Raw genomic sequence first — 15129 nt, forward strand, 5'->3', positions numbered from 1 at the left:
CCTACGGGCTTTGAGGAGAGAAATGTTGTCCCTGTTGCTTTTTGGGATCCAGCAGGTAGATAACAATTCGAGAGTACAGAGGGCAGTTAATGCTCTCTTTTTTCTGTTTAAGACCTGTCAGAGAAGAAGCAGGATCATTTTGACTCTTAGAAATAGCCCTATGTAGATACTCAGGCAGCTCATTACAAATGTTTTGGGATGTCCGTTGTTCTGCAGCCTGACCAGGATTTCTGTCTGACATGTTAGCCAGTGAGACCTCTGCGACTTTGGGGTTTTCCATTACTCTCCTTCTTTTTAATTATTCTGTTGTCCTTTTTCTGTTTGCAAGATCCTCAGGTATTTATGCCTGTGCTGAGAAAACCAGGCTGATGTTTTGAGGAAAAACTCTAAATATACTGCGAGTGGAAGTCAGGGCAGAAATGTTTAATGTAACTGGTGGGTGGGCTTTGGTCGCCATGGCAACGCAGTTGTGTCATCCGCTGTTGCTGCTTGGCAGGAGCAGGCAGGTCAGTCCATAAATCACTGCTGTCGGAGCCGAGGGTGATGCTTTCCATCTGCTCGAGCGGTGCGTGCCACGGGGGCGTGCTTCCCCTCCCTCCCGCGTTCGTCTGCTCCCCCGGCCCGCAACGCCCGCCCGGCGGACGGACAGACACGCGGACGGAGCACCCTTCTCACAGCCGCTCCCCAGGCAGTCCAGCTCCCTGCTGTAGAGAGAAGGGAGGTGCTCTGTCTTGCAGGTGAAGGTAGCGCATATGAATTTTGATTGCTAATAAGCTAGGAATATTTTTCTGTTTGAACAAAAACTTAAATACTCCTTTTTTAAAAAAAGAAATGCCTTTTTGTTAGCGTTTTAGACAGTCCTGCTGCTAAGAGCAATTTCTAGTTCTAAAATAATGTTGATGCACATCTTACAATAGGCCTTTCATGTGCGAAACATCAGAGGATACGACATTTGTTCTTCAGTTTAGGTATTAAAGACCGTACAGAATAGTATGTGATTAAACATGTAAGGCCAGATAATACATTTGCAAAGGTTCTTTTATTTTAGGTTTAAGCCTGGATAATTGTGGTCTTAATCTCAGGGTAGGCAAGAAAGAGAATTGTACATGAAAGTATTTACACAAAGTTCCCAAAGCCCTGTGGATTATGCATTAGTTTGGATAATGAACTAGTATAGACAGAAAGAAAAGAAAATCTGGGTATTCGTGCCATTTCTAATGTGTTTCCCTGAACATTTGCCAAACAATAACCCTTTAAGATTGTGCCCATGGAGGGTTATATGGCAGGAGAAACATCTGGTTTATTTCATTGCCTAATGCCAAATCAAAACACTTGGTCTTTAATTTAGAGGAGATCAAACAGGAGGACTGTTTAACTTTGTTGATTATATCAGCCCTCTTTGTGATAACTTATGTTTTGATTCCTACCTCCGCGCCGGGGTAAAGGCCTTTGTGTGCTCTCGGCGGTTAAATAGCCACTGGTCCCCTAACAAAAGAAAAGAAAATGTAGGGAAGTTGACTTCTAAAAGTAATTCATGAATTAAGTTTCTTTGTTGCTTTAGACTCAATAACATTAACATCACAAAGGCTAACTGAAATGTACACTGTAGTGTTTAAAAAATTGGACTAACAGCTCCGAGGTTTGGCTCTGCGGGCTCTCAATTGTGCAGCCTTTGTCTCGGAGCCTTTTCATTAGGCGCTGGCATATTGGCACCCCGCTGCCCGGCCTGGCCCGGGACCGAGGGGAGGAGGCGGCGCATTTGTTGCAGGAAAATGAGTCATGTCACCGTTTAAGCCTGGCAGAAGGTGTCAGGGTTGTTCATCATTGGTCATTTAACAGCGCCGCAGCCAGGCACTGCATGCGCAATGAGGTCTGACGTTGTGTTTTATTTGTGGCTTTCTTCTCGTGTCGCGTTTTCGCTTACGAAGTGCAGTAAAATAAAATTGGCAAGTAGAGCGATGGAAAACGGTTTCAAAGAAAACTTGAGGTGGCTTATTCTGACATGGTGTCATTTTTTAGTATTGTAGCCGTCTTTGGAATTGGTGACAGTTCATATGGTGACGTTCACAGTGGCCTAACCAAGACTTTACAGTTGTGCTTGGGCTGATGTGCAATGTGTTGATTCCTGCAATGTCCTGCAAGTCCTTTGTTCTTTATATTTTCTTTCTAGCTTGTATGAAAAGGATGCAGTGTTTTCATTAGAGTGGTGATGGTGTTTTCTACTGTAGAAGTATGGTAGGCCAGGAAGGAGCATGTGCTCTCTCAGATCCTGTTTTTGTCAGTTCAAAAAATACAATATGCAACTTAATCAAGTTCCAGTTTATTGTCAGCTAAACGTTGAAATGTCAGATTGTCTGTGTGAAGAGACATCAACCACACTGCCAGTGAAGATTTTTTTTTAACTGCCATCTGATGACTAACAAATCCTGGTCTCTGCTCAAGTAAAACAGGTTTGAACTGATGACCTATAAAAATATGTTCTAAATTCACAGTCAGCTGCTAAACCTAATTCCCTTTCCAAAATGAATTTTCAAAGAATCTTGGAATTCTAAATTTTGATTAAAATTTTAAGCATTATATCTTCTAGTTTTATCTCAACTTCTTTATTATATTAAAGAATAGCAAGGGATAACTTACTGCAAGTGGAGGTTTAAAGAATAGACTAGTATCTTATGGGAGCAACTGAGAGGCACACAAAAACACACGCATGCATAAAAAGAGAAAAAATTGTATTTGCAGTAATATGTAGTAACAGCAACAAAATTTCAGATGGTTTTAGTTTGCTAGCTACAAACTAACTAGAGCTGAATGTTTTTTCCATATTTTCTTTTGTGAAAGATTAATTTTTAAAAGGTAGCAAATGTGTTTACTTTGATAAAATCTTTTACCCCTCTGAAGATTAGGAAGTCGTCATTCCTCCACATTTTCCTGACGGTTTGTTTGTTATAATTATCTGTGTACTATTAACTCTTAACATATACAGCTCCCCTTGAATGATAAAAAGGCTGTAATTTCTGCTGCTGTTGAAGTACAAGTAAGATCAATTATATTTGTGTCACTATGCAATACAGGCTGTGCTTATTTTGACAACTATTTGAAAGGTCTATACTACATGAAAGTTCTCTGGGCATTTTTAGAACCGTGCATGTAATAAGTAGGACTGTGATTGATGGGCCAAATTGTTTTTATCAGTCCAGTATCAAGCATGAAAAGGTATCCAAATAACTATTTTTTTACTGAGTATTGTGATGTGTATTGATATACAAACTTCTTTGTCTGTTATTAGATTTATTCTCCTGATCATACCAGCAGTAGTTTTCCATCAAATCCATCGACACCAGTTGGATCACCATCACCTCTTACAGGTAGAGACTAGCTATTTGTGAATAACTTGTTTGCTGTTTCAAAAACATCCTCTTTGCAATGACAATGCAATCAGTAGTAGCTTCCTTGCATATTTTCTTATATATTTTGTTTATTTTTCTGTTGTACTAAATCCAAACTTATCCAAATTCTTAAGTATTTTGTTATGAACATTCACTTAAGTTCTAGTAACTGTCTCTGAAAATTAGCTTATTAAAATAATGTTTGAAAACCTGGAGTAATCATACATTGTCCTAGCTATTACAAGTATCTGTACTGATCTGGAAAATATCTGTGCTGATACTGGAGAAGAACAATGCACGTACGTAAAAACTGTGCAGCAGCTTTCAGTGACAAACACAGCAGATGTGCGTGCCCTCTAATGAAAATACAGTAGTCTGCGAGATCCTTCACTTTTAAAACAGGAGAGCTTTTCATTCATGGCTTTCATGAATGCTTTCATTCTATGCGAGAAGAATTTCTGGCATTTTTCAAAGTAAATGCCGTGTGCTGCAGCCACCTCTGTCACCTGTGCTTTGTGCGCTGGCGGCGCGAGCGCGGTCAGGAGCATTCCAGCGTGGAGATGAACCGGGGGCAGCTGCCTCCAGCTCCTAGCGCCAGGGCAGCTTTCACAGACACCGTGGCCTCAGCTGTCTAGTAAAAGTTGAACAGCTGTTCTCCATATAGAGAGCACTGTGAAAGCTCCATTGACTTAAATTTGTTGTTTAACAAAGAACTAGAATTACAAGCACGATGATGTAACTTTAACCCTGTTCTTTCCTATAGTGCAATTTGTTAAATAATTTAAAGTTCATACCACAGTCTGTTTTCCCATTCTTTGCTGTTTGATATATCCCTGCAGACTCCTGGCTGCTGGTCACTGTTTTGCAAGAGCTTTTTTTGAATAAAATTAGCTCATAGTGAAGGACAGAGAGAGTGAGCTTAGCAGAATGTTTGTGTGATCTAGATGAATAAATTAATAAAGTTATTGATGTAAAGTACTGTCATATGCATATGTATGTATATATGCATATGTATGTATATAATGTCACTCAGAAAACTTGCACTGTTCAGACTTCACTCATGTTTAATGGAGACTGTTCTGGTTTTCTGTGGGCTTTAATGGATTAATGAATATCTGACGTGGCATACCTGAACAGCTGCTTTGGGCATTTTTTTTTTTTTCTGTAACTGAAAAATCCATGTTGAATTGAGTAATGAGGGGATTAATGGGTTTTTTTGATTTAGTGATTAGTCAATGAAAAATGTCTTGTGTGTCCTCGTTCTGCTGAAAAGGCAGGTCAGACCAAAAAGTTGTTGTTCTTTCTTTTTAACATCAAAGCAAATATCGAAAAGAGCTCTATGGGTGGAGAAAAGAAGTGACTTTCCAAAGTATTTAGACTTTTAGAGATCCCAACTGGAGCTCCCCAATTAGATGCCACACCTAACTTTGTAAGCACAAAAGAGCTAGCTAATGTATCTTTTCAGAATACAAATTTGAGGTCTCCAAAATGTCGTGTGCCCCCCTGCCCCGTGCTGCCTGTCACAACCTCTGTCAGGTGTAAAGCTCTCCACGATTTGCACTTTGATTTGCATCCTTTATTCAGGGTTCTAGTGGGTAAAACAGTAGCAGATACAAGCAAGTAATACTGAAATCCTGCTCAGGCACAAATTTAGCATCTGTTGTACAATTATACTCCCCCTCTCCCCCCCCCTTTAATTCCAGTGATACAGAATGTATCAAGCCTTTGGTAAATTGCTCCAGTAGTTAATTACCTTCATTTATGAATCTGGACTTTTATCTTTATTCCCAGATGAGTCACTAAGAACACAGTGAAGCACAATGTAAAGTAATTACTACTATATTTATTGCTATTTATACTCCTGGTAGCCATTTTTTGTCCTGACCCCAAAAAATTATTACAGATAAAACAAATGTTTTATGTATACTAAAATAATATATTTTGGAGCATTTTAGCCTTCATCTTGATTGTCCTCTCTTGTAGCCAGCTCTTTGTATATTGATCAGTGTTATTATTTTAGGTTTGACTAAGTCTTTGATTTGCCTGTCCTTTAATTATAAATCAGAGTAGGAGCACCCTGCCACCTATTTAAAGCATTGAGAGATCACAGCTTCATGAGACATTTAAGTATAGCAGTTCACGTTTGCACATTTGGCCTTTTGGTTCCTGGGTTTTTCTTAGCATACCTAAGGACTAACAATATTATTTTTATTATTTTAAGCAAAAACTTTGAAAAAACAGGATGTAAGCCTGGACAAAAACCCCTGAGTATCATGAGGCAGTAGTGTGTGTCTCAGCTTTCCTACCCTCATTTAATTTCTAATTTTACATGAACACGTCCGACGCTGAAGGTCTCGCATAGTTTTAATGACTCTGTATGTAAAGCTCAGATGCGGATTTGAGCGGTCGAAGCCTTGGTATTTTAAGAATGGTCCTGGGAGGATGAGGGGCGTTCGGCGAGCGCCGCGGGGGCAGGCGCAGCCCTTGGCCGGCCCCAGCGCGGGGGTCTGACGGGAGCGAGGGGGCCAGGGCTGGGAGGACGCGCCGTGCTGCAGCGACTGCTGGCGATGACCCCCGCAAATCCGAACGCTTGCCTGGCGTATTTGTTTTTTCATGCTGCTCTGTTGGTGCTGCGCTAAAAGCCGCAGTTGTTAATTGCGGGGCTGGCGGTGCCAGGATGCTTTTCGACGTAATTGGTGGATTTCATGCACAAACTGCCAGGAGGGGGAGTTGGAGGAGGAAGGCAGGAAATCGGTGCCATCTGGCAGCCTGCGCAGGCATGGCAGCACGGTACGGTACGCCGCGCTAGCCTTGCTAGAGGTGTGATTAAAAACTGCAGGTTGCAGTTGGCTTGTTTGAGCGAGAGGAGGAGGAGTGGTTTTTTCTTCCCCCTCTTTATAAGAAATACCACTCAAATAGTTTTGCTCTGGGCTTACTTTAAGGAAATAGTAAAATTTCCATTTTTTTCCGTTAAAAAGGTCATCAAAACTAGGCACATGGGCTTCAGCTCACTTCTAAATAAAGGACTGCCTTCTTTCCATAATAGTTTGCCTTTCTGCTTAATATTCAGCTGATGCTGTATTGTAGGAAGCAGCGTACTCAGTCCTCTTAGTTGTAAGCGCTCATTCAAACCGTAACTTTGGTCTTGTCTCTAAAAGTGGAGTTTTGGCCAGATAAAAATTTGAACACTCAGCTGAGCCGAAATAGTCTGAAGTTGTTTCATTAATGCTTTGCAAAAATAAGTTGGACTCTAAGCATTATTCCCAAATTCGGGAATGATAGCAATGCAGAGGGAGACTATAGATCCAACACCCGAAATATCTGTGCAAAGTGAAAATTTGTAATTATAACCTTATTCACTGATGTCATTTTATTTTAAAAGAGAATTCCAGCACAGTTATGGCAGCTCTGGGCTTTTATGAAATTGGAGAGGACTTTTTTTTTTTTTAATTAGAAAGGAAATATTTGGGTATTTTAATAGGTATGCAAGCTGCACTCTTTTTCTTAAATAAAACCCTTTCTTTAAAAGGTAATACTTGCAGCTGTCTGAACAAAGGAACTATAATGTTATTAAACCTTTTCCCAGTTTTCCAGACATACAGCTCTGGCTGTTATTGAAAGAACAAGCCCACAGGCTCTTCCTTTAATGAGCTGCTTTGGATTGTATGTCCATAATTTATTAATGTAATTGCTTTATTATTACATTTGTATGGCTGAAAGGAAGCTGTCTCTAATGGACATAGAATTTCATGTAGTATCTTTATAAAAGATGCATTATTAGTTGGTGAGAAAAATACATGTTGTACTACTTCAGGCTTTGTTCTAAAAGTACTACTTTATTAGTTACTGCATTTCACATCTAATTATTTCTAAATTTTACATGGTAATTAGGTATATTTGGTGGGTCAGATTAGAATGGTTATATATTTGAATTTGCAGTGTATAAGTAATACGGATATAATTGCTGATTTGTTGCATAGTCAATTTTTCTTTAGCTGAAATGAGATCTCTTCCAATTTACCTTCAATATACCTGATATAACAAAAGGAAATAAACTTTACTCTTCTAAACTTCACATGCGTTATAATCTAGAATTTTTTTTCTGTAATTGAAATAAATAAAAGTAAAATGCAGAGTAAAGCTAGACAAGATAAGGAAAGCTCTTAGATAGTTTTAAGCTTTGTTATTTAATAGAGAAGTGTCATAAAAACGTTTTTCCAATTATGCATAATTTAATGTTCTTTTTTAAAAAAATTCTTAATTTGCTCTATATTTTCATGCTATTAAAGATATGCCTGCGTATGCTGAATATAATATCAAGAAGAAAGGATTCGTCAATGTTTTTATGGTGACACTTGCAAAAGGCAATTCAAATACAGTGTGTTTAGTCTGTCGTTATTTTCTAATTTTAAAGTAGTTTGAAGATGTCAGTGCTTTGTCATAATAATGTGTCTAACCTAGAGATGCCAGGATAATTTGTCCCTCAATAAGGCAGAATGAAGGAATTTGTCCTCCTTTGCAAACCCATATGTTATCTTACCTTTGTGCAGAATATGTTGGTGTTAATTATGTTAAAAAAAAAAATCGCATCTCTGCTTCCCGCTTATGCTGCATAGATCTGTGAGTTAACCTAGACAATTTTGACAGGTGCCAGTCAGTGGTCTAGGAGCGGAGGACAAGCCCCCTCATCTCCAAACTATGAAAACTCTCTACACTCCTTGGTAAGAATTGTTGAAAGCAACATACTACTTTTACTTGAGTTGAAGGCTTGTTTTTGTATAAATCCTGCATATCATTAAAGGAAACAGTAGGATAGCATTACAAATGAATTCTTTGCTAACAAATGGCCTGTTCAGTTGAACAATATAAGACGTGCAGGGTGTGTCTTTCACCATCTGTTCCCTGGGCATCAGGCTTCTATGCTAAGGACAGCTGGTGCTAAAGCGCTGTTATGAGATTTTGGTACCTTTTCACAAATCCATAGCTAATTCTTATCTAAAGTTCAGTCTGGAGAAAAGATAAAGACTTCATGCCTTTGCATTTATTTGTCCTTCCCCTTCTCTCCCTGACGTGGTAATCTCTTGGGCCCGTTGTCATTACATTATTGTTAAAGTATTAATATATATTTTATTTGTAATTGTTATGTTTATTATTGGGGGATGTTCATTTATAAATTAAAAAACGTTTTAGAGAAAAATATACACGAAATAATCTATTATTGGAAATTATCTAGATTTGAAGATTCTGCAGAGGATTTAAGTTACTGACTTCTTTCATAAATTTCTGGTACAGCATCGGGAAGGAAAGGGGAAAATTTTGAGGGAACGCTGAGAAAGGTTTTGATCACCTGTTAATATTTCTAGTTTCCACACGTATAATTTCTTTTTTCTGACTAACAGCAATAAGTTTAAGCTAAATCAGTTTTCTTTTCTTCACAATTTTTGCAATTAAGTATGATTGATATGTACATCTTAGGATCCTAACATAACTGCAGTGTTAAATATTAGCCTTTTCTTATCTTAATATAATCAGATCTCTGTTGCATTAACTTGACTAACAATTTATTGCTGACATGCACATCAGCTGTTTCCTCACCTCTTTTTTGGATTAATCTTAACCTGTGCTTTGCTTCCTGTTCTGTCTTGACTTTGCCAGAAAAATCGAGTTGAACAGCAACTTCACGAGCATTTGCAAGATGCAATGTCCTTCTTAAAGGATGTCTGTGAGGTACTATTTCTCTTTAGATGGTGCCTTTTTGTGTTTCAATTAATGCTTCCTTTGGATTCCCCGTTAAAAGCTTTAATTAGCGTAGTGTATGACCCATCTTTTGACCAACATCCTGCTAGTTCAGTTTCTAGAGAGCTGCCATGTCAGAATCAGTTTTGCTTTGGGTTTTTTTTGTCTTTTTTAAAATAAAAATGAATCTAAGGCATAGAGACTTATTTTATGTTAACATATAGAACTTGTTTTTTATTTCTGAAATATCTGTTTATAGATCGATATTTAGAAAATGGTAACTTAAAGTTTTGTCCAGTCTTTTTGTAATGCAGGTTCTCAAAAAGCCACTGCCTCTCTTAATTGTTACCAACGTGGTGAGGCTGATTTTATGATCGCTCTTTCTCATCCTATATTAGATAGTTTATTTTTGTAGTACTTCCTGTTTTTCTTGTTCATGCCATGTAATAGAAGCTGAGTAACATTAACCTTGTAATAAGCTTCACTTTAAAAGCTGCCACCTATTTGTGGAATGAGTGCTATCTCGAGCAAAATCTCCAGATATCTTTTCTTTTCCCTGTTTGTTTGTAGTGCTGGTAGGTGCTTTCAAAGTCTTTTGGTACTGCGTTTCATCTTCTGTCTTTAATGTCTCCAAGGTAGAAGCTGTTACAGCATAGCGAGTGTGTGGGTTTATTCGGTGGTGACTGTTAGTGTCCCCTTAAATCCCCACAGCAGTCGCGGATGGAGGATCGCTTGGACAGGCTGGACGATGCCATTCACGTACTACGCAACCACGCTGTGGGGCCCTCAACGAGCCTCTCGGGAGGCCACGGCGACATACACAGCTTGCTGGGACCATCCCATAACGGGCCGATTGCAAGCCTGAACTCGAGCTATGGAGCGTCCAGCCTCGTAACGACCAACAGACAAGCGTCGATGGTAATGATATTTTTAAACGTATACATGCGCAGTTATTACAGCTGCTAACTTTAAATTGTAATGGAGCCTAGTAAGTTAAAATGGAACTGTAAGATTAATATTTATCAAGGCAGAACTACTGGAGATTGCTGTGGAGGGGAAGATGGCAGACAACTTGCACCTGCTACGGGTTTCCAATTAGAGGGACCGGGGAGGAGGGTGGGGAGAAATGAGGGGGAGGAGAAAGATGGGAAAACTTAGACTTTGGCCTGGTCAGTGGCCCATAAAATCCTGCTGTGACCATATGCAGAAAGCTGAAACTTTCTGCTGAGAGCATTTCAGCTTATACATGCATTTTTTCCAGATGTGTAATAATTGGCAGAACAGTTTTCTCCTTGAAATGGTGAATAGGGAGATTGAATGGGAAAAGCAGTCAAGAAGGACTGAATTTCAAGTGTTCTGGTCTGGAAAAGCTGTTTATTGTAAATTGGAACTAGTCTTCAATAGCAGATGCTGGCAGAGGACTGGGAGGAAGCTGTTGGAATGTGGAACCATAGTGTGTGCAGGCTCAAAATTTAACTTTTTTTTCCAAATGAAAAGGAGTTTGAGCACAGCTGTAGTGTAAGTAACAATGAAGAGGAAACAACTTTTAGATTAATCCCCAAGAAGAGTGAAATAACTCAATCCATCTCTTAGTTTCTTTAAAAATGTGAACTGTTCTGAAAAAAATGGAGTTAAGCCCTTCGTAGACCAGGAATATGTTGAAAGCATTATATAGTAAATGAATTATATTTGTAGTGTTTCTCACTTCTCTTTTTCTTCCTTTTCATTCCCCCCTTCTCAAAAATGCTTAAAGAGCTTTTTTAAAACATGCTCGTTTTAGCGGTGCCATGTGTTTGCATGTTTACAGCGTCTTTTTAAAGACCAGTTACATGCTGTGAAATTTTCTGTTATAAAACAGATTCACAGCTGGGTACTGTGTGATCAAGGCAAAATTTCACCTATCATCAAAATAATTAGGTACCCCAATTGCTGAAGGGTTTGTATTCTATAAAACAGAATTAGTTCCAGGCTCTCCCATTCGCACGTCACACATCCATTTATATTAATTTCAGAACCGCTGTAGTAAACATCAAAAAGAAGTGGGTAGTTTCTGTAAGCTGTGTGTGTGTTTGGGGGGCTTGGAGGGGGGGAGTTTCCAATGGCATATCCAGCTTTAGGCTTCTATATAAGTTCAGAGTGGCTTTTAGTAATGAAGGAAGTGATGTATAAATACCTTAAAATTAGATTTTTTTTTTTTTTTAATGCTGCCTCCTATTTAATATTTAAAGAATGCTTTTAAGGGGAAAGCTTTACAGTGTTTCAAGGTAGGCTGAAATTTAGTCTTACAAAAGAATACTACTATTTTTTTTTTTTTTTTGATCTTAAGAGTGTGGGGTGAAGTGAGCGACTGAAATTGCAATGACAAACTTGTTCTCTCTCTGCCTTGTGGAACATTCTGATATTGCTGCTAAGTCAGATACAGTCAAACGTAGATAATGCAAAAATACACGTAAATGCTCTGTGTTTCTGTCCTAGGCTAAACTACATAAATGTCTTATCAACTCAGTTTTGATTAAAATAGGTGACAGTGGAAAATGGCTCTCCAAAATGAATAAAGGTTCCTAGGTCTACTGTAGTTTAATGTAGTTGTGTAATTTAAATGTAATATAGACTTGATTTATCATATACTGATGGATCTGCAGTTCCAACTGAGGGATGCTTGCTATCTCTTAGGAATAAATGTAGATTAGGAAAATGAAAAAAGATTTGCTTTTATATTTCAACCTAGCTGCACGAAACAAACTTTCAGATCAGTTTGGGCTTGAAAATCGAGAGAGCTAAAGAATTTCTTGGATTAACCTTAATTTTGTTGCATGGGAAGAACTGGCTCCAACAGCAGGCATCTGCCGTGGCCTTCCCCGCCATGGCGGTGGCGGCCCCGTGGCATCGCTTGGCCTTGCCGGAGTTGGGCAAGCGTTGGGACAAGGCTTGGGACGGAGGCGGCCCGCGGGCCCACCACGTTGCTGTAGGGCCCCGGGAGTCCGAGGTGTAACGCTCGGACCAGTGTTCAGTAATCAGCTCCTTCAAAATGACATTTCTCTTGCTATTTGCTTTTCTTGAAGTTGTAAATGTAGAGGGGCAGAAGAGAATTCGAGACACAGCCTGAATTTGTAAGAACTATACTTTGTTCAGAGATTAAATACCTCTTTATTTCAGAGGACCTCCCATAAATTTCAAGGAAATGATGGGTATTGGCTAGCATGATGAGAAAAGTCAACACTGATAAGGCAGTTTCCCTATATTTGCTTCCGTTTGGGGTGTTGTAGGGGTTTTTTGGTCAAGAAATGTTTCTGTGGGATTCAGCAATAAATGAAACTTCCTTGTCTGGGAGTAAAAAATCTTTACAGAAGACATTTTTGTTCTTTAGCAAAAATAAAAAAAGAATAAATTAAATTTCCCTAGAAGAAGATGATCTTGGCAGAAGGAGCTAGGAAATGAGTAATTTAACTCCTTTTTATGTAATTAGTGTAACCAGACATGGTTTTATTTTAACATTTGCTTAATTTTTGAGCCAGATTTATTTTAAAACTCCAGTTGACTTCATTTCCTGTTCCCTCTGAGTGCTCCTGCTTCCTCTGCAGCTCGGCTGCCCTTCGACTGCCTCCGACAGGATTCCCATATCTCAAACCCACCCAAGGTTTGCTAAGGGGCCTTTGAGGTTGATTCGTATTTTATTTTGTGTATTACTGAAAACTTAAGAAGTAATACGCTTTTTGTTCTTATTCAGGCTGCTTTTTATTTGTCATTGTAATACAGCGGAAAAAGAACAACATGAATTGATTAAAAATAAATAAATAAATAAAGGCCTGGAAACTCGGTTAAGGGTGAAACACGATCCTCAAGTTGCAGGTTTTTTGCCGGGTGCCACAGGCATCTGAGCGAGCCGGTGCCCCGCTGCCCCGGGCCGCCCCGCGCGGGCCGCGGTGGGAAGCAGCCTCGTGGGCAGGTTGGCACCCCGGCCACAGCCCCGCTGTCGCGCGCGGCCGGCCGGGGTGCTGCTTCCCCGCAGGGCGCCGGGAGCTGCCCCGGAGCGCGCTGCCCTGGGGAAGCCCTGTCCGCTCCTCGCCGCGCCTTGAGTAACCGGCTGCGGCCAAACTGGCCAGCCAGGATGGCTTGGAAAGTGCACGCGTTTTTAGACGGGCATAGCTCAGTGCTCAGCCGGTGTGAATACGGGCTGTTTTCTGCCGTTCTCAGCCTCGGGCTGGAGCGAAGGGCTGGGGGCAGCGAGCGCCGGGGGTGGCGACGTGGGGCAGGCTGCGGTCGCCCGTCTCCCCCGCGCTGTGCTGTGCTGTGCTGTGCTGTGCTGCGCCGGGCGCTGCGGCGTTTTGCCTAGTGTTTGCTTCAGGGCCAAAAATACTCTTAACTGCATTTCTGCTTTCAGATACCAGATCTTATCACTTAAATCAGCTGAAATAAGCTTTGCACTTTTTTTAATTTGATTATGCGAATCTTTGTCCCTGTGTGCGCAAGGGGGTGTCCCTCGTGCAAGTCTGTCTTGAAATGTATAAAAATGAGTACAGCTCACCTAGTAAATAGTATCAGCTCTGTAGCCTCACAGAGTCTGAGAAGAACAGTAGTCCTGTGTGACTTTACTGACTGAGATATGACTTTTTTGGTTTGCTGTGAATCATAAATGTGTATTAGACTGTCCTTGCGTAGGACCCCCCCATACACACACAACAGTGAATGCAGAAGTGATTTAAGTACAGTTTTAACAAATGCAATTTCTGTGCTGATTGCTTCTCAGATTTTTCTGAAGTGTTTTGGTTTTGGAACTAAAATTTTAGGTTTTTCTTCTATACGAGATGAACCTAGCTTTTCGGTTTTTCTTCCATTTTGTGGCATCGAGGAGTACTTAAGGTTTACCTAAAAGCAATCATGTAAATGAGGCTAAATTAGCTCATGAAAGAATAAATTAACTCAAAGTTTGTTTGCTTATAAAATTAAACCCTGCAAGTCATTATTGACGGAATACTAAAATTACAGCGGGCCTGTTCTTTGAGGAGCCCCGTCAGAAGGACGGCCGGAGGACAGCGGTGCCGCGGCGGAGGTGCGCGTTCGGACGGGGCCGGGCGGCTGCAGTGGGCGCGCAGCGGGCGGCCGCTCGGCCTGCGGGTTCGGGTGTCTCGGAGCGGAGTGCGTTGAGCGGTGAGGCGTTCCCCTTCGTCGCGCGCCCGGGGCCGGCTGCCGCTGCGGCAGCGAGGGGCAGCTGTATGCTAATGGGGCACCTGCCCCCCGCAAGGGTTAACGGTGACCCGCGTCCTGCCAAACGCAAAGCAACGCGGGGAAACGCTTGCGGGGAATCGGGTTACAGGGCGAGCGCTGCTAACGTCACCGTGCTGAAATAGTCCAGGCTGCACGCGCCGCCCGCACGGCACGGCACGGCACGGCACGGCACAGCGCGGGGGGCTGGGAGGCCCCTCGCTGCCGGCGGATAGTGCTGCGCCGAAGCAAGCCTTCGTGGCTTCGGTGCGGATTTTTACAAGCGTTTTTATAACGGGGATGTTTATAGCAACAATGCAGTGAAGAATGTACTGACGCAAGCCTGCAGGGCGGGGGGGGGGGGGGGGGCGGCAGCACCCCGCGAGGTGCTGTGCCCCTGCTGCGGCCTGCCCTCCTCCGCGGCCTGCCCTCCTCCGCGGCCTGCCCTCCTCCGGCTCGCAGCGGCAACTAGGAGGAAACCGTTTGGTTAAGAATTGCTTATACGTAACAGTCGTAAAAGGCGCCGCGAGCCCGTCTCTCCTAGGGGCGCGCGTCTTCACGGCGAGCGTGCCCGGCCGCGCTGAGGGCGCAAGGCGCCTTTCGGCAGCCCTCAGGCAGCCGGCGGGGTTGCGCGCGGTCGCCGGCAGGTGTGGAGAGTCTCCTGCGCTGAGCACCGGGAACAGCAGGAAAGGAAAACCGGGTTTTCTAGACTTGACGAGTCTTTAACATATTAAACGCAGTTTAGTACCTTTAAGCAGTTAGTGATAAGTTGTGTTTATATGTTTCTATGTAAAGCTCTTGGCCT

General features: G+C 41.6%; 1 protein-coding gene across 11 annotated transcripts in view; it reads left to right on the top strand.

Annotated features, from left to right (window-relative positions):
* The window catches only part of TCF12 (transcription factor 12), a 183333-nt gene that overhangs the window by 155946 nt on the left and 12258 nt on the right, over positions 1 to 15129 (top strand). For 5 of the 11 annotated variants that reach the window (XM_064517420.1, XM_064517427.1, XM_064517417.1 and 2 more), the window contains 4 exons: positions 3287 to 3365; positions 8034 to 8107; positions 9042 to 9113; positions 9834 to 10040. In XM_064517420.1, coding sequence (XP_064373490.1) covers positions 3287 to 3365; positions 8034 to 8107; positions 9042 to 9113; positions 9834 to 10040 — 432 coding nt within the window. The remainder of the gene's footprint in view (positions 1 to 3286; positions 3366 to 8033; positions 8108 to 9041; positions 9114 to 9833; positions 10041 to 15129) is intronic. The other 6 variants (XM_064517425.1, XM_064517422.1, XM_064517426.1 and 3 more) reach the window with 3 other exon arrangements.

Source organism: Dromaius novaehollandiae, chromosome 10 (genome assembly GCF_036370855.1).
Source record: "Dromaius novaehollandiae isolate bDroNov1 chromosome 10, bDroNov1.hap1, whole genome shotgun sequence".
In the NCBI taxonomy this organism is placed as follows: domain Eukaryota; kingdom Metazoa; phylum Chordata; class Aves; order Casuariiformes; family Dromaiidae; genus Dromaius; species Dromaius novaehollandiae.